The 24,731-nt window shown below is 53.4% G+C and overlaps 1 protein-coding gene across 7 annotated transcripts in view; it reads right to left on the bottom strand.

Annotated features, from left to right (window-relative positions):
- Speg (striated muscle enriched protein kinase) overlaps positions 1-24,731 on the bottom strand; it is a 56,297-nt gene that overhangs the window by 30,013 nt on the left and 1,553 nt on the right. For 2 of the 7 annotated variants that reach the window (XM_057758299.1, XM_057758340.1), the window contains exons 2-8: positions 17,099-17,188; positions 16,680-17,016; positions 12,769-14,072; positions 10,853-10,996; positions 10,162-10,344; positions 710-879; positions 402-490 (exon numbers count right to left, since the gene is read on the bottom strand). In XM_057758299.1, the coding sequence (XP_057614282.1) occupies positions 402-490; positions 710-879; positions 10,162-10,344; positions 10,853-10,996; positions 12,769-14,072; positions 16,680-17,016; positions 17,099-17,188 (2,317 nt within the window). Of the gene's footprint in view, positions 1-401; positions 491-709; positions 880-1,711; positions 2,051-10,161; positions 10,345-10,852; positions 10,997-12,768; positions 14,073-16,139; positions 16,346-16,679; positions 17,017-17,098; positions 17,189-17,781; positions 17,817-18,699; positions 18,743-19,706; positions 19,965-24,731 lie in introns of those variants that run through there. The other 5 variants (XM_057758317.1, XM_057758310.1, XM_057758304.1 and 2 more) reach the window with 5 other exon arrangements.

Raw genomic sequence — 24,731 nt, forward strand, 5'->3', positions numbered from 1 at the left:
CAAGCACCTGGCTGCACAAGGCAGGGTAGCTGAGAAACACATTTAACTCAGACTTGGGCAGCTCAGAAACAAATTTTGAGGACCAGGTCTACCACAGGCTGGGTACAGGATGCTTGGCTTCAAAAATCACCCTGCCTCAGCTGACGGCACAGAGACAAACAGCCTTCTACATGGTAAGAGGAGTCTTGGCCATTCAAAGTGGGTAGACATGAAGCCACTCATTGCTCCAATACCTGCCCCATAGAGGAAGCCATGGGCAGGCGTGTGGAGTGGGTCCTGCTATATCTGAGATGGAGTACAAGAGAAGCTCCCTAGTGCTCTGTCCCCTTCTACCAAAGCCAGCTCTAAGGTTTAGCCTGGAGGGCGGTTCTGGTGGGTGGCATAAGTGGTCTGCTACTTACCAGGAGACCACAGGCTTGGGCTCCCCCTGCACTCGAATGCTCATAATGACATCTTGTCCTTCTCTCACTGATTGGTCCATAAGTGAGACCTGAAGGAGAATCCCAAAGCATCAGGGGTGATAGAGCATAGCATTGGCTGCTGAGAGCTGGTGGACCTGGGACAGAGGTCTCTTCCACACCAGTCTGTGACTGTCTCTGGGTAACAAGGGCTAAAGGGGCAAGGTTCCATTAAGTGTGGCCTCAAGAATAAGGGGTGCACAAAGGAAGGGTGTCCACAGAAGGCTGGATACCAGCCTCAGGGGTCTGACCTTGAAGGTTGGGGGTGCCTTGGAGTCAGAGGAATCGCGATCCTGGCTAGGACTGAGCTTCATGGTAGGGGTTCGGGGCCAAGTCTCCCCAGGCTCTGGGAACTCCTCTGGGGGGCTCAGGTACTCCTCATCAGAGGTGATGGGGCTGCTGAAAGGGGATGTGGACCCACCTGGAGGAGAGATAGATGATATCAGGGAGAAAGGATGGAGAGAGATGGCTGGGCGTATTATAGAGAAACGAGGCAGCTCCCGCAGGCCCAGCCCCGACCTCACCTCCTGTTGAGGCTCACTTGCTGTATGACCATGCCCAGATACATCCTCTCCCTGAGTCTGATTCCTCCACTGTCTGCCCTGTCAACTCTGATGATATTCTACAGAGAGCAGCCTTCAGCAAAGGGTTTGGCCGGCAGAAGGGCCACTACATGGCCTTGGGGGAGCCCCTGAATTGTACTGAAGCAGCTAATTTATGTACTAGCATGAAGTGGGCCTTCAAACTACCATCCACAAGCTCCAAAGGGGTAGTAGATATCTCTAGGGCCCCACAATGGCAGGACCAGGACACTAGTTTTTTAGGTGAGCTGGCGCAGAAAGAACACACACCTCAGACAAGCCCCATCCTGACCTCTGTCCAGGGCCAATGAGGTGGCAGTGTCCAGGCAGCCCTTCCCCCTTTCCCTTCTCAGCTTCCCCAGGGGCACCTGTTGGCCCCATAGCTACAGCATGAACCCCAGATTCTCAGGGGAGAGGAAAACAGAGTTAGAATCATCCAAAGGAAAGGGTGATTCAGCCTAGGAAAAGAGGAGGGGGACACCTGAATCTGCCTTGGGGGAGGGGTGTCCCCAGGGCCCTGAAGCGCTCCCCTCCAACTGGCCAGGGGCCCAGCCTCGCTGAGCTGGCGCTTATCCGACTGCCAAATACAGACACGAATCTGCCACAGCCCCCTGGCCACTCCTCCTGTTTCCCCAACCCCAAGCCCCCAGCAGTACTGCACCCCAAACTCACCCTGAGACTTTGCACACGGACCCCGGCCTGTACCTTCCTTAAGCTTCTGCCCTGGCACCAGGCCCTCCTGCCCACGGCCCACTGGCCTTAGCTCCCCAGGGAGCAGGCGTTCAGCCTGCCCAGCCCCACTCACTCGCTGACCCAGTGGAGGCCCCGCACTGAGCCGGCCCTGGGGGGAGGGGAAGTGAGCCTAGGAGGGGGAAGGAGGAGGTGGGGGTGGCCAGCGAGAGGCTGGGCAGCAGGCAGGCGCTAGTTGGGAAGGTGGTGCCTGCAGAGACCACAGGGAGCAGCCCCAGGAGCTGCGGCATAGGGACAGGGGGAGGGGCAGAGTCCAGCCCAGCTGAATTTAGCCACTGCTCATTCCAAGCAGCCAGCGTCTGCCTTTCTTCTCATTACAGCTTGGGACACTGACAAGAGCCGAGCGCCTCCGTAGGGCTGAGACTCCAGGTGTGGGGACCCCAGCCCTCAGAGGGGGATAGAGGTAGGATGACCCCGCACTGCGGCATTTAGTAGCCTTGCCTGGGCCGTAAGTGTTGACTGACCCACCATAAGAAGTGCCAAAAGTAAAAGACCCAAACCAACAAGACTTGACATGGGACTGCATGACTAACCAGCCTTAAACCCCTGAACAAGCCACAGCCAGCTCTTTCAGACACAGAGAACCAAAGAACTGGCAGGGCATTGGCCCTCCTTCCCAGATTTGTTCCCTGTCAACCTAAGGAAGCGGATCACGTGGCTGTTGCCTCCCAGGTACTGCACTTAGGCGAATCTGGGAGAGAGCAGGCGCTTCAGGACACAGCCCTGCATCCGCTCTACCGTGGGCTCTACTGGGACCCTGCTGGTAACTTGCCTTTTACCCATCAGCCCACCAGGATCCATAACAAGAAAAGTGAGGCCTACTCCCGTCAGTCCTCGCCGCACCCATTTGCACCCCGCGAGTGGGGAAGGGGCTTGGAAAGGGCGATACAGACAAGGTTGAGCTGAGGCCGCAAGTCTTTCTCCCTCATCCCCTCCCTCTAACCAGGGCCACATTCCCAAGCTATGACCTGTGTTCCCAGCACTACCAGTGAGGACGAGGGGTGGGGACCAAGAGGAGGGCCCACTTTCAGGTTGGGGAGGGGAGAGAAATCAGAACGACTTCTGCCGCTGGAGGCGTGGCTCCCAGCTGACACTGAGATCATAGCCGCAACCCTGGGAAGAAGGGGCTCCTCTCCCTCCAGGGAGCTTAGAGTCCTGGCTCCAGGGTCACCTCCAGGCTGGTCAGTGCTGAGGCAGCTCCAAGGTTGAGGAAAGGAGGGCGGGGCAAAGAGTTGTCTGATTGACAAATGTCTGTGAGTGCCTCAGAGACCCCTGGTGGCCACCGGGGGAATAGCACCTAGGTGTTATCCTGCCAATCAGCAGCAAGTCTAGGTCAAGTCTCTTGGTCAGGTTGCTAGCCAGGCTGGAGGGAGGGAGTAGAAAGAGTGTTTTCTGCGAAAAGGAAATGGTCTCTGCTACACCATAAGCCCAAACTGTGTCACCAAGGAGGTTGATGGAGGATCCTAAGCTCCATTTGCTTCCTGGACAAAATCACCTTTGAAGCCAGTCCCTATCATTTCAGTCCCGATCCATTTACAAACCCAGATTTTATCGCTGGGGATACACTTACACCAGCAAGGAAATAGGGAGCTGGTTCTCCCGACCCTTCCCATGAAAGGACCACGCCTTCGCCTTTGACCCAGATCTTCATGTGCTAACTGTTCACATAGCTGCCCTTTTCTACAGTGCTTTCAGGTCAGCCCCAAAGCCCTCAAGGCAGGAGCTCCTCGGGCCAGTGCATGCAGCTGGTCCCAAGTGTCTGGAGTGTGCACTCTGCACACATAGCTTCTGCTCCACCCAGTATCTAGCACACAAATGGCATCACCCAAGGCCCTTTACATCAGGACTGTCAGAGTGATGCTTAAACCACCCACATCAGCACCACTTGGGGCTGATTTTGAAATACAGATTCTTAAACTTTATCCAGCCTACAGAATTGATTTTCTGAAGAGAGAAGTCAAAAGCGCTCTAGGGATTCTTAGGCACATGAAAGACCTGGGCAAATCCTCACGGTAGGGTGGGGGATGGGGACCCAAGAGGTGGTTTTGCAGAGTCTTAGAACACTTGGCCATTCCACTTCACAGCATAGCTGTAAACCCAGAAGTCTGGTTCAACAGCCCTTGCGATTCCAATTGCACTAGCTAGCTCCCATTACGAGCCCGGTCCTTAATCCACACCAGCGATTTCCAACATTTTATTTTTTCAGTTTGTTAGTTTTCTTTTTCTTCCTTCCTTTCCTTCCTTCCTTCTTTCTTTTCTTTTTTCTTTTTTTACTTTGTTTTGGTTTTCAAGACAGGGCTTCTCTGTGTAACAGTCCTGACTGTCCTGGATGGAACTCACTCTGTAGACTATGCTGAACTCGAACTCAGAGATCCACCTGCCTCTGCCTCCTGAGGGCTAGGACTAAAAGCATGCACCACCACTGCTGTCCAGCTTGGCTGGTTGGTTTTCAAGGTTTTCTGGGCTTTGGAACCACCTGGAGAGTTCTAGGAACTACAGCCCCCTGGGACCATCCCCTGTGATTTCTGATTTGTGGTCTGGCCTGGAGCCTGCAGTCTGTCTGGGTCATCTGTTTTGTAGTGTTGGGAATTGAATTTAGGGCCTTGTGTGTGCTATGCCAGCATTCCACTGAGCCCCTTTCACTCCTTATTTTGATACAAGGTCTCGTTATGTCGCCCAAGGCGGCCTTGAACTCACTCTGTATCCCTAGCAGGTTATGATCTCAGTTTCCCCAGTAGCTAGGCTTGGGTTGGTAGGTAGGACAAGTCTGCATATCTAGCACATTCCCAAGGGATGCTGTTGTTTCCAAGGACTCAGAGGACCATGCCGCTGTGGTCTCTGCTGCCATCCCAACCTCCCATCCCAGACGGAGTCGTATTACTCGGTGTGTCCTCCTCAGTCTCCATAGGTGCTTTATCCAGGGCTTGAACTTCCTGGACAATGCTTCTCTTATTTCTCCCACCTCATCCCCCAAGCCTTTAGATCCACATAGCCCCTAATCTGTCTGACAGGGCCTCCAGGCGTGGCTGCAAAGACCAAGATGTGGAAAGATACAGTAGCCAGAGCACTTTGGCAAGGTAAGGAAGACTGGCCAGATACATTTGAGTAGAATAGTGAGCAGGAATGGAAATAAAGTGGCAAGGGAGGACCCAATAAAGGCCATAGCTTCGGGAATGAGGGAAGAAGTGATATTTAAATTAGAGTTTGCTTTAGAGAAATTTAAAAAAAAAATAGCTAAAACCTACACGAGGTAGAAAGTGTAGGCTCAGAGGCCTGTCAATTGTCTGGGAACAGAGGTAGGTGGTAAAATAAGAAAGGGGGGGTGGAGGCAGAGACGGTTCAGCGGTTAAGAGCACTGGCTGCTCTTCCAGAGAACCTGGGTTCAATTCCTAGCACCAACATGCAGCTCACAACTGTCTGTATCTCCAGTTCCAGGGAATCTGGCACCCATGACAAAACACCAATTCACATAAAAATAAAAATTAATAAACAAATAAATAAGAAGAAAGGAGCCACAAGGCTGGGTGTGGTGGTGCATGCCTTCAATCCCAGCACTGGGAAGGCAGAGGCAGGTGGCTCTCTGGGCATTTGAGGCCACTCTTGTCTACAGAGTGAATTTCAGGACAGCCAGAGTTGTTAAACAGAGACTGGTGCAACAATTTTTTTCAGTTGCATTTTTCTTTGGCTTGGAGAATGAGCCAAAATTGGTGAATAAAATGAGAGATAAAAAATAGAAAAAGATAAAGTGAGAGAAAAAAGAAAAGGAAAGGAAAGAAAGGGGCAACAGTGTGAGAGCAGGAATCTTTTGCTACCTCCCAGCATCCTAAAGGACCTGTAACCTCTTTGTCTAGCAAGTGGGGGCGACTGACCATTGCCCTGAAGGTCAAAAGGAACTCCATAGAGTTTGTGGGGAAAGAAGAATAGTTTGGGGATTAACCAGCACTTCCATGTGGCCAGGCCTGCGCCTCTGCCCTCTGTATGTACTGCCTTGTGGGGTTCTATCCAGGCACTTACTGAGTGAGACGGCTGCCACAGTGATCGCCAGTGAACAAGTGAGGGGAAATGAGGGCTGGCCTTGCAGGTGGGACTGTTTCCCCAGAATTCCCTGGGGCGAGAAGAAACACTGCTGAGAGTGTTTCAGGTTTGGTTTAAAATGTATGAAACACTGGTGAGAACTTCACAGGGTCAGCCTGATGCAGCCAGGCAAGTGTTGAGTTTCTCTCGTACGACTGCCCTGGATGGGTCAGCTAAGCTGCTTGCATCTGCACTAAATTAGTCTCCATTCTTGGGACAGGTGGTGGGTGATAGGTAAACCCCATTCTGAATAACAGCCTTGGGGAGTCAGACCACAGGTACCCACGGATGCTGACTGGCAGGGGCTGGGAGAGAGGCCTGAGTCTGGCACTCTGCTTTCTCCAGCGCTGTCCAGATCCCAGTGAAATGGATAACAGGACTGTGGCATTCAGAGAGCTCATCTATCAGCGGCCACTGTTACTGCTAGGGAAGGGCCTGAAAATGTGCAGATGGTCACCTAAGCCCAGACCAGGGAGAGAAGGTAGAGGTTAGTGCCAGTTTTCTCCTGTTCCTTTTGTATTCATGATGTATTCATATTTACTATATTCATATTTACTATAGCCTCTTTTTTTAAAACATGTTAGTGGTGATCTTAAATATAAGACTAAGATAAGTCACAGTGAAGGCTGTCTCCTGGTCCAAATATTGGAGGCCAATTTTCTGTCCCCGCAGAACCTCACCAGTCTTACTGAGTACATAGCTCATCCATTAAGATCATCCTTACATGACAGACAAAACAACAACAACAAAACCAGGAATGAGGCCAGCTAAGGAAAAGAGTGAAGAGGCCAAGGTCTTCTACCTGGGAAATGCTAGACCTTGGGTTCAAATACATGAGAAGTGCAGGCAGTAGAATGGAGGATAGAGTACTCTGAGCCTTTTTCCTCCTGGTCAGCCCTAGACGGCCTCCTGTCAACGTTCATAGTAGAAAGGACCCAAGAGCACCAGGAATCAACCAGGACCAGAGCCACAAAGGATGGAGATAAAAAGTCAAGGGATGAGGCAGGGATACCCCCTCCCCAAATCTGACTACCATAGAGACCTGGGCAACGATCTCCCTACAAGCTCAGGGAACATCTTAGCTGCAATCTCCTCAGAGTAGCAGAAAAGAAGACTGTCCAGCGCAGTGGTTAGGGATATTCAGCCACCAGTTGCCCTGGCTTACCATCCTAACTCAGGAGGCAGAAGCAGTGGCTGAGACCATTAGCAAGTCTCATTAACAAGTAAGATGACATTATACAAAAACTGTTCCTAACTGCACTAGCCACATTTCAAGAGCTGGGTGCCATGTGCGATTGGTATATGATACCACACTGCACAGTTCAGACCCAGTTCGCTTCCCTTGCCTTGCAAGGTTCGGGGGTCAACACTTTGCTGGAACACCTTGCTAACCCCTAGCCTCAGTTACCTCATCAGTGATGTGAGCACAACAACCCAACCTACTTCACAGAGCTGGGTTAAATGTGACTATGTAATCTTCAGTGAGCCCAGTACCTAGGAAGCACTCAGCAAATACCAGAGAGTGGTTGTTTTTACCCAAGACACACACTAATTTGTTACTCAGATAAGTAATTTCCATTACTATATCACATACTATTAATAAAATTCCTAGGCAGATTCCAGACTGCTGGCCTGGTTCAACCTCTATGTAATCATACTGATTTGGTTTTTTCATCTGTAAGATGGGAATAACACACACGTGCACACACATTTCCATCTATACAAACACACACCTCCATCTATAAAAACACACACACACACGCACATACAGGATGCAATATAGTCTGAGGAAAGACACATGAAACGATTTGCAAAAAGTACACGACACTACAGATAGAAGCAACTATTCAGAGGCAGGGCACCTGGCACCAGGAGGTCCTCAAAAGAGGCTTGTGTGACAGATATGACGGCTATCAGAAGCTTCACTTCAGTTAGGCATACACCTCACACTCCAGAGACCTCCTCATCTACACTCAGGTCAGGAGTTATTCACTGGGTGAGAGGGACTCAGGACTCAGACAAGACAGCCCTCACAGTAGTCCCTGTTCCCTGGGCCAATGGTTGTATTCTAGAGTTGCCTAGATCCTAGTTACTATGGTTCCCAACCAAGAATTGACATCTGTGGGTCTTAAAAGCAGGCCCTGATGGGGTGGGCACCCCTGGAGTGCACTGGGCATCCAGCCTGGTTTCCATGGCACTGAGTGTAAGGGTGGGGAGGTAGTAAGAAAGGGCAGCGGCTCAACACAGGTCTCTTTCCACAAGACAGTGCCATTTCCCTCCACATATTCCCTGTACCCCACAGCCAGACATTCTCCCAGCCCCCTTCTTCAGTACCTACAGATGCCTTGTCTGAGACCCCTTCTATTCCCAAATGTCTTTGCCACTGCTGGTTCTGCCTGCTCCAGCTACTCTCTGGGCCCCCTGGCCTCCATCCAGCCACTCTAGACCAAACAGTGCCTTGTAGGGTAAGAAAGTCAGCTTGGTCCATAATCAGTGCTGAGGTTGGACCTGCATGCCAGCCTCTTGGGCCCTGGAGCCAGTCTGACTTACGGGGGCTACTGCAATGCTTGGTGTAACCTGATGACAATGAAAGTTTTTTTGGGTTCTAGGGATGAAGCAGGCACGGAGATGTCGTGACAAGCTGAGGACCCCCCCCCAGAGGCTGGAAAACAGGGAGGGTCTAGATGATAGTGACTTTGGAAAAGCAGGAGTGGAGTCCCCAAAGCACAGACTGCGTGAAGAAAGGGGCAGAGAAGGACAAGGCACTTTCCAGATCCTCATGGAAAGCTGGGCTGATGTGCACAACATCAACCTCAGACGCTAACAACTAACATTTGTCTACAGCTTTACAGTTCATAAAGCTCATTCGCACACTGGCTTCCATCCGGGAGGATGGTATAATTATCTCTGGTTTACAAATGAGGGAACTGAAGCTCGGGAGATTCAACGTGGCAAACACAGAACTCCCAGTCAAGTGCTGACAGCTGCCGTGCCCCAAGCTGCTTTCCCAACCTTAAAAGGCTCCCAGATGGCCACCAGCCAGTATTGGGGCACCTCACACCCCACCCTTTGCCAGCTCTCAGTCCAAGCCAGGTACTGACTGGAGTTCTGGAGCTAGGCCTGGGCTCCTAAGGGAGCTGGGAGCTGAGTCAGAAGCCAGATCCCAGAGGTGATGGAAGGGTGGAGGCATGAAGGGGAGGGGTGGGCATGATTCAGCATAGTGGGAGGTGAGGAGAAAGAAGAAAGCCTCGGACGGCTCCAGGGAGGCATGTGGAATGGAGGAAGAAGACCATAAGACGGACATGCCACCAAAGGAACTAACAGGGCCCAAATGTCGATACCGGAACCCACCAAGAACTCATGAATTGGGAATGCATTGAGGGTTGAAGCTAAAACAATGCATGCGTGGTTTCTGAGCTTGTACCTGCAACACTGAATGGAAGAAAGGCACAAGACATGGTGTGCCGGCTCCCATCCTCCTCCGGGATCCTGAAGTCTCAGTGCAAGCATTTCAGAACACTGGTCTCTGAGCTCTGGCCTCCTAGCTAGTGCGGATACCCAATGGTAACACCCACCTCTGTGGGTTTCACCAGTACCCTTTCCTGGTTAACACCCTCTTCATCCCCTCCTACGCCCAGCATCAGCACACTATTAGACTCAACCACCTAAATGAATAGCACTTCTATGCACATAGACACTGGTCTAGTCTTGCCTGAACCAGAAAGCTACCAGGCTAAAACCCAAACGAAGTAGCCTGACACCAAGTGAGGGCCTTTATAAAAATAGACAAGGCAGGCTCAGGATGACCATCTCTGAATGGTACTCTCACCTGTGGCCTCTGTAGGGCCTGGGATCCAACAGGAATGGACCCAGCCCTTGGGCCCTTGTTTCTTACTTTCTGTTTTCTTCTCATCCTGGAAAGAAATGACCTCAGAAGCACTTGGTGCCTTTTAAATCCTTTGAACTAAGACATTCTTTTTCTTAGAGACTCAAAGACTATTGGCCTTTTCACAGACCCCATTCAGAGAATCACTTTGGAAAGATAACATTTAAAGGACGTTCAAGGATGAATTTCACCAACTTCATGGACTTTTCTGGATGAAAGTGCCCTTGTCATGAGACTAGGGTCACTTAAGCTGCCTCCTCCAGAGGGTCAGATCCATTGTAAGGAAGGATTGCACACACTGGGAAGCCAGGTGCTCAGGCACAAGTGCAGAGACTCTGACCCCACATCCTCATGTTCCTCAGGAGGTGCCACAGCTCACCCCAACCAGGACCCAATCTGGAAGGCTCCCTACCAGGTCTTACGGCCAGTGTGGAAGCACAGCTAGCCTGGCCCAGTTCGTTGGTGGCAGTGGCTGTGTAGCTCCCAGCATCAGCAGCCCGGGCCTCCCTAAGCAGGAGTGTGTGCCGCTCGCCTTCGGATCGGATGAGAAGCCGACCCTCACTGTGCAGTGTTGACCCATCCTTTTTCCAGGACACTGTGGGGAAAGAGGAAGAACCAGCTCATCATGGCCACAAAGGGTTCGCTGGGGAATTCCATTCCTACCCACCACCCTACCACCCGACATTTCTTCCAATGCCAATATATATTTTTTAACTTTTAAAATGAGATAAGATGCCATGCAGCCCAGGTTCGCTATGTAGCTGGGATTATGGATGCTCCCCCACCTTTTGCAGGGCTGTAGGTCAAACTTAGAATCTTGCGTGTGCTAGGCAAGCACTCTACCAACTAGGGTACCTCAAGCTTTCCTCCCTCAGGAGAATTCTGAGGAATCTTCCCTCACTCCAGAGGCTCAGGCTGCCTACCCCTGAGCTGGGGAATTAGGGGGCAACCTTGCCGAATACAGCAGAGTCCAGGCAGCCCCGTGAACTAACAGTTTTCCTCTTCCCCTCCCTAACATAAGAAGATTCCGGGAAACCTACCCTGCTCCCATACCACAGGTTCCCCACCACACCTGCCAGCCTCCAGCCCTCCCCACAGCTCACCTTGGGGTGGGGGGTTGGCGGTGATGATACACTTAAGTAACACATCAGCTCCCGGTGCCACCACCATGTTCTGCAGGGGTATCTCAAACACTGGTGCCTCCAGAGGCTCTTCTCCAGCAGATACATAGGAGTCGTCTGAGGACTCTGCCGGACACAGGAGCAGGGGTAGAGAGAGGAAGGGGACGTCAGTCTTGTGGGGGCATCAGGGGACATTTGTGGGGAGAGGGGATGTTGGTAGTACAGAATCCTAGAAAACCAAAACTCAGCATGAGGAGTTTCTGGAAGGCAGCATCCGAAGAAAGCAAAGGCTTGAGTGTCCTGAGACAAAGGAAGGGAGAAGCCAGAGCAAAGGTTCTTCATCAGTACAGGGCAACAGAGAGTCTACTTCATTCACAATTGGTGCTGGCTTCTGGAGGGCAGTGGGATGCACCATGGGTGTCTTCACATGAACTGGCCATTATGTCAGTCCTGGTACTCTGAGGACCACAGACCGTCTAAGCAGCAACGGATGGAGAATAAGCTACCAGTCCCCTATGACCTAAGCAGCAATACTAAGCTCACAGGGAAATGAGGGGTGGGGTGAGGGGGATAGTCAAATGTGTATAAGGCCACAGATTCCGAAGAGGTAGTGGTAGTCAGAGGGTCTACGAAGATCGGTTTTGATTCGGTCCTCTCAGCAAACAGCAACACTATATGTAACTGCCCGCTAAACACCAAGTGCCAGGAATACAACAGGAAAGGAGATAAGGTGCAAGCTTTTCGATACTATACACACAAATAAAAGTCGCTGTTGTGGTTCTCCCTAGGTATCTTCCGAACATATGCTGGAGGTTGAACTCAGGGCCTCTAGCACACTGGGTAAACGCTTTTCCTCTAACCCCTCCCCTGGGGCTTTCTACCTCTACCATTTTTTATCAGCTAGATAAGAGACAACACAGGTAGCAGAAAGGGCAGTGAGAATCCCAGGTTGGCTGTCTTTTTAGCTATATCACCTTCAGCAAATGAGAGCATCTCTCTGAGCCTCAGCTACGGTATGGGGAAGATAAAGGCATGACATCCAGTGCCTTGTGCAACTGGCATAGCGACGGAAATGAAGTAACGTCGCTATGGGCCTACTTGACACATCTGGGGCTCTGTGGTGGAAACAGTAATGGTGGTAAGGAGGATGGATGGAAGCCTACACGTGTCTAAAGATTTCGAGGGGCTGATCTGGGAATGAAAAATAATTTTGATAGAGAAAACTACAAGGCGGTAAGTGCAATGAATAATACGGGTACTGGCAGACCCTGGGATACACTGGGGGAAAGCATCAGGGCGTGGGGGAAGGTGAAGGATGTTTTCCTCTGCTTCTCCAGGTACAGGCCCTGGGTTGCTGTTAGAAACATTCAGGGTTAGGGACAGTAGCATTCTGTTGGTGATGTTGCGCATGATCCACAGGAATCAGTGAGGCAGGATGCAAGGATGAGTCAAAGCTAGAAGGTGACCTTTGTGACCCCAACGCGATAGGGACTAGTGCTGGAATGGGTGGTGGGGGGTGCGGTTCAGGAGAGTAAAGGGTTAGGGACGCTTCGGTTTTTCAGTAATTTTAGGCTATCTCTTCCCACAAAGGGAGGGGGTCATGAAAACTCCTTAGGTTCCAGCCAGCGCCTCCTCCAGTTGCTGGTCCTTGGCCCCACTGCCTTGCAGTTCACTGGACCTTAAAGGACATACAGCAGACACCTGGGCTTCGCTCACATCTCTGCTCTACTGAGCACACTCATTTCCTTCTTAGCAGTAGCAGATTCTAACATGGCACCTTTACCCCAGCCCCTGTGTCAATAATAAAAGCAGCAAACAAAACCTGCTTCCGCCAAGCAGTCTTGCTGTTCCCTTAGCCTGCTCACCCTTGCTGTTCTCTGCCCTCTCTGGGCTCTTACCGAGCTCAGGGGACGTGGGCCGAGCACGGCGACCTTTGCCTTGGCTGCGGGCTCCTCTGCGGTCCCAGGGTCCCCAGGGACCATCCTCCTCAGGTCCTCTGCGAAGCCTCTTCTCAGCCTCAGGCCCGGCTCTGTTCTTCTCCAAAGTTTGGGGCAGAACAGCGCCCTCCACACCCGGAGTGGCCCAGGGCAGAAAGCGCACCGCTTGGGCAGGGGGTTCCCGTTTTCGACCAGAGGGCGCTTTTGTCCTGCTTTCTGGGGGATCAGCAGTGCCCGGCGGCACAGGGCTCCTGCTCTCCTGGATGGCTCTGCTCCTGGTTAGGGGAAACTGGTCCCGACGCTTAATCTCCTGCTGCGGGCCTTCCCCTAGTTCAGTCCTGCCCACTGGTCCTCTGCTGCGGGGCCTCCCAGGCTCGTCCCCAGATTTGCCCGCGCTGCTGGGAGGAGGTGGCTGGGTGGCGGCCGGGCTCACCGCCCGTGAAGTCTTGGGTGTAGAGGGCCGGGAAAAGAGTGGGGGCTCGCCGGGCTCTCGAGGAGATGGGGCGCGCTGCAGCGTGGCACGCAGGGACTCGTGCGAACGCACCAGTTCCTCCCGCGACGTAGATCTGCGGATGCGACCCAGCTCCTGGGCGAAGCGGAGCTCGAGGTCCGAGGCTGCGTTGCGCTGTCGCGTGCGCTCATCCAGCGAGGCCGCCTTCTGCTGGAACAGGCGACGCCGCTCTGCCACACTGCCCCTTGGTGATTGCAGCTCCTCCTGCGAGGTCCCTGGTGTGCCCCACGCCGCGCCGCCCTCGGACTTGGGCTGTTCTAACGAGCGGGCCTTGCGTAGGGGCACCCAGGGCCGCAGGGGCGCTGGTGGCGAATCGCTGCGCTCCAGGCTGCGTCGCCGCTCCTCGAAGAATTGCAACTTATCCAGGATGCGGGAGCTGGCGCGCACCAGCCGGGGTGAGCGGCCCAACGCTGACAGTCGACCCGAGGCCTCGCTCAGTGGCGTCTGAGGCCGGGACTCCACAGTGCCCGCCAGCGACGGCCCTGATGACTTAGGCTTTTTCCCTCGCTTCTCTTCAGCGATGGTGTCCTCAGGCAGCGAGGGCTCCTGAGAACGCCGATGGGGCGAAGTGGGAGTAGCTGGGGGCTGGGCACTAGATCCTGGCAGAGCCCTCTTACCCACCCGAGGTGATGGTGGGGGAAGCAGTGCGGACTTGGAGGGAGGTGGAAGGGCAGGGCGTGGACGTAGGGCATCACTGGCTGGCTGAGGCTGAAGGTCAGGCTCCTCTCTGCGCAATCCACTCTGAGGAATACTGCTGCAGAACCAAGGCCGAGAGGGGTGGAGGACTCAGGGGGCCTTTCCTCCAAGACCCCTGGCTTGTAAGAGGGATTGGGCAGTGGGGCATGCTGGACAGGCTTGGGGTGACACGGGCCAGATTTTTCCTGCCCTACCCCCACCCCCACGAGGGCACAGCCAGAGCAGGTGCTGGGGAGAGAGGCCAGCGGCTCATGCACCAGACCCAGCTACTAGCTGGGTCCAGGTACAGACTCAGCCTCAGGGGTTCTGGCCAGCCCCCTCCCCCCAGCCCTGAAAGCTGGGACACAGCAAGAACTGAGCATGAGGGAGAGGAAAAGAAGGAAGCTGAGGACTCAAAGATGAGATGGTGAGAGAAGACACGAAGGGTAGATGGGGAGGGGCTCCTCTCAGGAATGTGCCTCCTACTCATTCCTGCCCCAGGCTGGCCCCCACAGCAGCCCTGCCCAGTCTGGATGGGATACTTGTCCTTCACAGTGGCTCCCAGAAAAGCAACTGCTTTTAGAGGGCAGGGTCCTATCCCAGAGCCAGGCCTCTTGATCAGTCTCCCCCTAGTGCAGCCCCTGTCTACCTCGCCTGGGAAAAAAATCTGAGTTCTTGCAAACCTGTCTGAGAAAGACAGAAGTTCTCCTTCAAGGGGGCACCCCGAGAATTAGTCCCGCTCAGAAATAACTACCAGCTGGGGCAGAACAAAGAGCGTGGGGGCATGTGGAGTGAAGAAGCCTGTGCACTCAAAGTGCCTCCTGGTCAAATAGAGTTTTGGGGCCCAGGAGCTAGATCTCAGTTTCCCCCATCTGTATGGGGAAAGGGCATATGACACACGAAGACCGGCAAGAAAAGGTATCTATCTGAGAGCTCTTCCCATACCTGATGGATCAGAGCTGAAAACCCACGAGCAAGCTCATGGAATACTTAGTGTGGGTCAGGCATGAATTAAGGCTCCACCTGCACTGAGTTATTTAAATCCTTACAAAAGTCCCTCGACGGACGAACTGATATTGTCCCTATTTACAGATAAAGAAACTGAGGTTGATTCATGGAGGGCCAGTGCCCTCCCAAGTGCCCAGGAAGTGGTATCGGGGATGAAATACAGATAGCCTGATCCCTAAGCCTCCACTCCCTTCCAACTGTCTGGGTTTCTGGGAACGCGGCAGGAGAAGAAACAGTACATCCAGGAGCATAAGTTCTATGCACGCTTCGATGTAAGGATATTTTAGACTACCTGAGTCACCGCCCACGCTGTAGCCCCGCCCCTGCCTGGAAGAGGGGGAAGGGCTAAAGGAGAAAAGCCTCAGATGTTTGCCAGGAGGCCGGCTACTGTGAGGGAGGGGCAGCAGAGTCCTTAAGGACCGGTTTCTGGGAACTGGGCAAAGCCAGAAGAGAAATTAGGGACAGCAGAGGAGACCTCTTGCCGGCAGCTCAGGCAGCTCGCAGCTCCAGGCCAGACTCTGTACCATAGATATCACTAAGGAAATGGGTTCCTCTGAAGTTGCCATAGCAACTCCAGGCTCAGGCTGGGGCCTGGGAAAGAAAGGCAGGGAAGGAGTGCCTGATAACACCAATAAGATAAGCCAAAAGAGCGCCCTAGGCCCCTGCCATGGACCTAGGCCTCTCCCCTGCCCATCACTAGCCAGTCTAGCCACCCTCTTAAAAATCACACCAGAGCCCTTGTTACCCTACCCTGCATGTCTACCCAGCACCCACACCCATCACAAACCAAGCCCCTCTTCGGTTACCCAGATACCCTCCATCACATCTCTCATCAGCCACTCCCCTCTTCCGCTATACACCCCCTCCTGTTTCTGCCATCCCCTAAACCTCCAAAAATGGCTTCAGCACCTCACCCCAGTACCTCCATTTGTCATCACCCCCTACCAGGTCAACCATGGACCCACCCTCAGGTGCTGTCCATGAGATCATCCCAAGCCCCCTGCCACTATTCCTCCAACCCTCCACCTCCACCACAGCTCCCTATCCCCACCCCCCCTCCTCTCTCAGCCCGCTGCCTCCCCACAACCCACATCCTCCCAGGGTCCGCAGGCCCCTTGCCCCAGCTGCCCCTGACCACCTCTCTGGCTTCTCTCTCCTGGGTGCTGTCTCGCTCCCCTGCTCTCTCCTGCTCTCCCGGGAGCTGCCGTGCAGAAAGGTTCTGTTCCTCCCAGAAAAAGGCCCACATGGGAACAGGAATGTGCAGAGAGATGAAAAGGCGGCAGCTGCTGAGACAGCAGGCACGGAGGGGGCCCTTGTAGGGGGGGGGGAATCCTGGGACAACTGGAGCCTACATGGGCGAGGCGGGAGAGGGGCCCTGACAAACTGAAGCTCTTAGAAGAGAAGAGGAAGGGACACAGGGGTCCTCAAGACCATGAAGATGGCACTGTGAGCCTGCACAGGTGGGAGCAGGAGGCCGTGGGTGGCGATGGCAAAGGAGGGCGTGGTGTGGAAAGAGAGTGTAGCCAGTGCCAGGAGTGGAAGCCGAGGGGAATGGGGCGCACGGAGATGGGTGAGGCGGAGGAGGCTGGATGGAGGCTTATGGAGTAGTGATGGGGCAGCGCACAGGGGCAGCATGGTGAGATGAGATAGTGTGGGCCCGGGTGAGGCCATTACTTACACGTGGATCGAGAGCGCCCGTCCTCTGTACAGACTGAACGCGCTGCCATACAGGTCACTGGCCACCGAAAGGCTATCCTCTGACCCCCAGCTTGCGCCCACCAGATTAGCTCGCGATGCCCGCACCAGCGGCTCCACCCCCAGGTGCCGTGGCCCGGCCCCGGTTGTCTGTGCTTGCCTTGGGCTGCTTGGGAGGGGGCGGGTGCCACCCCCGCTGCCCGCTTCCTGCTCCAGGACCGTCTGCCCGCTGCCCCACCAGCTCACTTGCTCCTCTGAGGTGCCTGTCACGGAGGTCGGGGGTGTGTCCAGGGAGGTGCCCACCAGGGTGTCAGAGCCCCCTAAAGAAAGGAGCACAGTGAGACATAGACACCCTTTGTAGGAAGCCAGTCTGCTTGCTCTTGGAGCACCCAGAAAGCTCACCCGTGGGGGTGCTGAAGGCCCTGTCATCCCGAAGCTCCAGGCGCTGGGTCCCCTGCACATCGCTGATGTCATCCTCAGCAGTCTCGGAGTCTGGAGAAGAAGGGGTCTGTGTGGGCAAGGACCTCCTCCCTATGCCTCCAACTCTTCCCTAGTCGCCTCCTGCCTCCTGCCTCCCCCACAGCAAGTTCCATCTTTATCGCAGGGAGAGCTTCCAGGACCCGATCTACTCTCTTTTGCTCCTGATTCCCCCTGGTCCAGCCTCGGATGCTTAAGGTAGCCCCTCCCATGCTGGTGTCCAGGCTCCATCTGGACCACTCACCCTTGAATAATCACCCTTACCTCCATGGACCCCTCCACATAAGCCACCCCCACCCACTTAAAGGCTTACCAGGGCCTCTGCCACCCTCTCCATGTCCATAACACCTTAAGGTCTTGAATAGCGGCATCCCACATAACAAGGCCCTAAGTTCCAGGGTTCAAAAGTCTAGGTTCCGGTACCCCAGGAACAAAGAGGAGTCACCTCAGAGTTGTACTGTCAAGCCACACAACCAACAGCAGAACCAGGCTGTCCTGAACCCCAAACCAAACAGAAGGCATCAGGGTGTAACTGAGGCAGGGTGAGGAGAAGCCCAGACTGGGTAGGGAAAGGGAGTGAGGGGCTAGTGCAGGAGTCAGCTTCCTACCGTAACTTTGCTTTCTGCAGGAGCGGAAAACTTCGCTTCCATAGGAGCAGCAGGAGAGAGATGTGGACAGACAGTTATCAGAGTGTTTGTGGGATGGGGTTATCAGAGTGTATGTTCTGCATGGAAGTCAGGCAGAACATAGGGAATATAAGGGCACCTGGTGCCCAGGGATACCAGAGATATTCTGTAGGATGGGGAGGGGAGGGATATTCCCAGAATGCACCAACACTGGGGAGCCAAATGCTTAGACGGTCATCTCAAATGCCCAGTGATTCTGGTACCTCAGCACTTACTGGTCCTTTATCTCTCTCTCTCTCTCTCTCTCTCTCTCTCTCTCTCTCTCTCACACACACACACACACACACACACATACACAAACACACACATATTTGTGCACAGCCACAGTCTCAGGTCTGTCAAGCCCATCCTCTATTACAGTGTTTACACTGTACTTTGGCCCTTCCCTATGAATGCAATCCCATCTGTCTTCACTGTGTTGAGGAAATTATCCTCCTCGGGAACTTCTCTACTACTGAATGGTCCTCAAAAAATGCTATGGCTAAGTTAGGAGCAAAGATCCTAGAGCCTAGCATATTCCATGCCTCAGTTTCCCTTTGGGTACCATAATAAACAGGGGCCATGTAGTCGTTGCCAGGACACGGCAATGTAAATGCCTCTCACTTGGTCCCACAGATGGACAACAGAGAGCCAAGGCCCATGGTGAGTGTGCTAGGGAGCCCCTTCCCAAATACTATGGCCTTTCTCAGCTGCAGAGAATAGTGGTCTTTCTTGGGGATGGATAGATGGGGAGGGGGTTCCACATCTCATGGGCTATCTTCAGAGCTGTGGTGTCTCATGAAGGGGCATGGACCAAGAGGAGAAGTGGGCATGGGCTACAGCAACCCGAAGTCCACGCACCATGGGTAAGTCGGCCAAAGGCCCGGCGGGAATGGCCGGTTTTCTGAAAGAGAAAAGCCAGAACGAGCAGTTGAGGGGGAGGCTTGTTCCTGAGTCCATATACCTCTCATCCCAATCTACTATTATCAAACAAGAACTCATACTAGGGGCCAGGGCAAAGAGACCAGAGCCTTTAGGTTGCTCTAGTCATAGTGGCTCAGTTCTTCCTCTAGGCTATCCAGCTCGGCTTTGGGGAGGAGCCAGGGAAGAAAGGCTAGGGACCAGCAGGGTTGTGGAGCAAACCCAAGTACTTCCTAAAGGCTAGAGCCTGTGAGCCTGGGGTCAAAGAAGCACGGCCAGCGATACAGGGGAGGAGAAGAGGAAATCCGCCCTACTGAGGGAAGAGGGAGGGGGCGCTAGAACGAATAGAGATGGAGGGCCGAGGACACAGATTCCGGCTGCGGGGAAGGGCAGATACCTGGGATAGGTGTCAAGCAGGCAGAGTGGGGGGCTGGCAAAGGATAAGATCTCTCAAAGGCCAGCACCTCGCTAATGCAGGAAGGAGGCCCCAGTACACAGAGGACATGACAGAGCTTGGGGAAATTTATTGAACTCAGCGCGGATCCATTAGTTTTCCTTTCAGGATCTCCGGAATACCAAGGGCTGCGGAGTAGGGGGCCCAGGAAAAGCCGGGCGTGGACTGAGGCCAGGGCTGGGTGTGGGTGAGATAGCAAAGAAGCCAGTGGGTACTGCGTGCTGAGACTGTAACCGGGGCCTCCAGGGGTCGAGGGGCTTGGGGTGATGGGGGCTTCTGCCCTTCAGCACGGGGAGGGGCCTGAGCTCTCCAGTCGCTGGCCAGCATCCCCCCCCCCCCATGTGCCCGGCCCGTCGCCCTCCGCAGGGCTAGGGTGGGGCCAGCGCCACTCCAGCGCCCCCTCCCCTGGGCCCAGCAGCGGTGACCCGCCCTCCCTCGGGGCGCCCAGCCCTTCCTACCCCCTCCCGGCGCCGCCCGCCCCCGGAGCCCTCACCTGGAAACGCTTCTTCACCCACAGCTTCTTCATGGCGGGGGAGGGGGCCGGGCCGGCGGCCGGGCGAGGAGGGGACAGGCGGGGGCGGGGCGGAGTTGGAGGCGGGGCCGGGGGCGAGCTGGGGAGCGGGCCGGAGCCGGCGCGGGTGGCGGAAGGAGCAGCCGGGCCTCGGGAGCTGGGGTGGGGGTAAGAGGAAGGCGGCTGCGCCCAGAGCCCGCCCCTCCTCCGCCAGCCTGAGCCCTACCTGGCGACCCTTCCCTTTCCAGCCCTTCTACCCACCCTGGGGCAGCACTTGCCTGCTTTCCAGCTCTCCCACGGAACACCTCCCAACTCTGACAGCCAGTACCCCCACCCCACATCTGCCTTTCGGGCCCTGGGCACATGGGGAAACTGAGGCACAGAAAGGATTGCAGAAGCCTCTAGTTCAGGCCACTTTCGTTGGCAGCGAGAGACGGCCTCCTCGCCGCATCCCCTTTCCTCCAGCAGGCGGGCTATGGAAGGTCAGCAGCATCTTCGCTAGCATACTCCGCAAACATGCGCACACGCACACTGTCAGACAGTACCAACATCTCACCTCAGAGCACAGCGCCTGGTGGGGGCGCCTTGGTCATGCTCAGCACAAAGGTCCTTGGGTTGGGGATACGTACTGTCTTGGACCCAGGCTCCTCAGGACAGTAAAAAAAAGGGGGGGGTTCCCTTTTTGACTCGAATTTCTGAATGCTCCTTGTACTGTCCCTTCCCATCCATCCATCTCCACAACACACACACACATGCACACACAAACACAAACACACACACACACACACACACACGGCACGAGCTAAGGTGCTAATAATCAAAGTCAACTCATATTCCCACAATTGAGTTACTCACAAGATTTTTGGTGTGTTCCCTCCACTGCCCCTCCCCCCTTATTCAGCACCATGAACACAAATGCATCTTAAACAAAGGTCTGTCTTCCTTTCCTAATAATAATGTAGCTAGGCTTCATTAGCATTTGCCAAGTACCCAGCACTTTACAAACTTCAGTTCATTCAAAACAACCCCAGGAGCCTAGAACTCTTAGGAATATTCCTATCCCCATTGAACTGACAAGGGGCTGAGGCTAAGAGAACTGTTATCAAGCCAGGGATCCTCATCCCAGAATGCACCGGTGTGGTGCCAGTCCCAGCTATGAGTACAGTACTAATTATTAACATTTACTGCCTTCTTGGTCAGCACTAGGCATGACGCTGAGGACTTTGTGTGAGTAATTTATTTAATCCCCATAAGGAGGAAGGCTGAGGTACAAAGCAATCACTTGTCCCAGGATGCGCGGCTAATAAATTCACGGAGCCTGGATTCTCTGACTAGGTTATTGACCATTATGTCGTAAAGAACCACATGCTGGTTCGTTCGTGTGTCTCTTGACCCTATTGCTTTAAAACCTTGGCACTGAAATAAACACAGAGACAGACCCAATGAATTTGGTTTGGTTTAGGGTGAGACAACACACTCACATTCAACGGCTCACTACAGAACCTTTCTCATTTTTTGTTTCTATCTGACTCCTGTAGTTGTTTACATTCAAGATATTATTATTATTATTATCTTGTTTTGTTTTTGAGACAGGGTCTCACTTTATAGCACTGGAAGGCCTGGAGTTTATTATGCAGACCAGGCTGGCCTCAAATTCAGTCTCTCATATGCTGGGATTAAAGGTATGTACCATCATACCTGGGGGGCTTAAAATCCCACCTTCTACCTTCTGGCTGCATCCAGGTGTCCTAGTTTCTCAACCAGTGGCTAATGGTTCACATGGAGACACGTGTGTAGAAATGTGCACTGAGAAGGCACTGTCCACACTACTTCCAGCCAGAGGACCCTGGTCACCCCCAAATACACCATCTCACAGCTGGAGGAGCTGAGTGGACAGAGGGGGTAACATGAACCCTTGTTCCCCAGGAAAATCCGAGGGGCTGGCACATTCCATAGCAAAAATAACCAATGGGCAGCGGGCGTGAGTGATGGGACAGCTGGGCTTGAAGAGCGACTGGCAGGATTTTGTGTCCCTGCCCTGAGTCTACAGCAACCTGAAGGACTGGCCTGGGAGGCATGGCTCGCAGCAAGAGCGCCCCCCAGTCCAGTTTTGTCTTCATGACAGAGCATCTGTGCTCCTCTGCCGCTTTTTGATTTCAGCCCTGCCAGCGTTCCCCTTAGCTGGAAAATCTCTAAAAGACCCTGCCTGCCCTGATCTCTTGGCAGACCTTCCTCTGAACCACACACACCAGTCTTCCTCTCCTGCCTGTGTTCTGCTCCTCTCTTTCCCTTTCTCTAATCCCATCTACTCTGTAACTCTCCTGCTGTACAGGTGATGGTGCCTCATATTGTCTGTCTTTCGGTCATAGCTTTTTGTTCTCCCCCGCCCCCCCACCTCCAAATGGTAGACAACTGGTACACAGTAGACGGAAGTGAGTCGCAGGTGAGCAAAGGTAAGGAGTGGTAGGGAACAGGTGGTGAATCTAAAACAGCCGCTTTCATCCAGCCTTTCCTTCCTCCCCATCCCGCCCCAGCTCGTTCCCAAGAAACTGTTGGAGAAGTGACTATCTTTCCACCATTCTGCCCAGATCTTGCTCTGATCCACAAAGTGAAGGAGGCTTCTCAGGTCCTCTCTTTTCCCTCCCAGGGTTCCTCTGCGTTCCACTGTGGCCCCTCCTCCTTTCTCTGATTGGCACTTTGTGCTGTGCACACATGGATGGTGACATTCTTTTCCCATTTCCGATTCCACAGTAGTTTCTCGTGGCTCTTTAATACAGACAGTCCAAGTCCAGGTGGGAAAGATGGTAAATACAGGACAGTCCTTCCTGGAGAGTTCTGCCGCATTCCTCTCCTTTCCTGGCCTAACCTGTCACTGTTTCCAACTAACTCGAACCTCCCCTTCCATGCCTTCAAGTACTAGAATGGTTCCTTGTCATCTGCTGACGGCTGGCCTTTCTGATTAACACCAATCTTCAGATCCTCACTATAAAGCTTCAACTAACACATACCAGCTCCCCCTGACTGCCCCTTCTCTCAGCTGCTCTGTACCCCCTGCCCTGCAGTGCATGAAGGTCTCCTCTTAAGTCACACATGCCCCATGATCTGAGGGCACCACTTAACTTGTTCTGGCCTCTTGCTGAGGAGCCGTGTAAGGATGGAGATCAGAGGCTTCCAAAGAGAATGCCCACCCGTGTTAGAGGCAGGCTGGAGAAGGAGTGAGAAATTGACAGGAGAGAGGTAGGCATGGAGAGAAGCTCTTCACTTGGTCTTCACCTTCCTTTCTATGGACAGGCAATAAGGACCAGACTCAGAGACCCAGCGTTCCAGGCCTAACCCTGCTACCTCACTCACTACCATTCAACCTTGGGTAAACTGGAATCCGGCTGTCTTAAGTGTTAATAAAGTCCAAATAATAATCAAAGAGTTTGGAAGATTAAATAATTAAATGAGATAGCACACCTTAATACATGCTAAGGATTTTACCAGCATCCCTAATTTCTACCACTTTCTCTCCTTTCTCTCCTACGGCAACACCCCAAACCCTTTGCCTTTACCATCTTACAAAACTCCTACCCTGTGACAGACTTGCCAAGACCCTTCCATCCTGAACTAACACCCCAGGCTTCTGGAGTGCCAGGAGCCTTCAGATCACCCTGTCTCACCCAGCCAGAAAGCCATCATGGCCAGGAAACGGCTCCTTCCTTCTCTGGCCAGGTCCTTGCTTGGCTTCCTCAAGTTCATTGAATGTTTTTGCTGTCAATTCCAAATAAGAGCGTTTTCTATGATGTCTGAGCGATGCCAAGCTGCTGGCTCAGCTCGCCTGAACCAGGACCTGGCACTGAGCGGGGATGTGAGGGATGGGCAACAGAAGGAGAAGAAGCCAGACTCTAGTTTACCCTCCAGCATCACCAAAGCCACCCTCTCCCAGCAGAACTGTTTGGCCACCTTGGGTCTGTGTGTTTATCTGGGCACGCTCTCAAAGGGGACAGGCTTCGACTCAGTCCCCTCTTCCCATCTACTGTTAACGTCAGAGGCCTTAAAGCCAGCCCTACAGTACTCAAGGCCTTTCTTCACGCCAAGCCCTTCACCCCCACTGTCCACCAAAATGGCCCCAGCCAGAAGACTGGACCCCTATATCTAGGTATGTTCAGTATGGATTTATCTCTGCCTAGCACACCACCCTTATTCAAAAGCAGCCAGGAAACAGTCCTGCTGGGGGCTGGAGGTAGCCTTCATCTTCACAGGAGACAGACCAGGCCAACAGATTAGTAGCTAATGCTAAGACACTGAACAATCTCTCTCTTTCTCTCCCATCCTTCCGTCCCCCAGAACTTCTTGAGTACTAGAAAGGCCCCAAAGATCATGAAGACTGAACAGGATGCTCAGTCCTGACATGTCACCAGACCTGGTCTCAGGCAGACCTCCCTCCTCTCTGGCCCACACTGGTCTCACCAGTACCGGGAAGCCTTTGGAAGGGCAGTCCTCTGTAGACCTGTCCAGCATCTAACCAGCATCATGACTGCCATTCTCTTCCTCTCTCCTCCCTTCTCCTGAACTCATCTCTCTTCCCTTCCAGTTGCATTCTTATTAATTTATCTACTTTAATCTTTGAATTATAGTCTGTTTTCAACTTCTTTTACTCCAGATTATAGATAAATAAAAACTATAAGAATCTACTCTTTCAGCTCAGAATTCTTCCAGAACGTGTTCCAGCGCCCAGGCCCACCCACATTAAGGAAATCAGTACTGGCAGCTTGTAGGCCAATTGTGGAAGCCACCCTTGGCCACCTACAGGCCAGATCATAAGAAGACTCTAGAAAATGGGCAGGGTGATGCTAGGGAGAGAAGACTCTGAGAGAGGGGGAGGGACATCTCACTTTGGACTTCGTTCCTCTCCACTTGCTGAGGTCTTTCATTTCTGGAGTTCTTCCCTAGATCCCAAGATTGACCCTTACCTCCGAGTAGAAAGAGATGCCCCTTAGCAAATGACCGGAACAGTGACACACC

This window comes from Chionomys nivalis, chromosome 2 (assembly GCF_950005125.1).
Source record: "Chionomys nivalis chromosome 2, mChiNiv1.1, whole genome shotgun sequence".
Lineage (NCBI taxonomy): Eukaryota > Metazoa > Chordata > Mammalia > Rodentia > Cricetidae > Chionomys > Chionomys nivalis.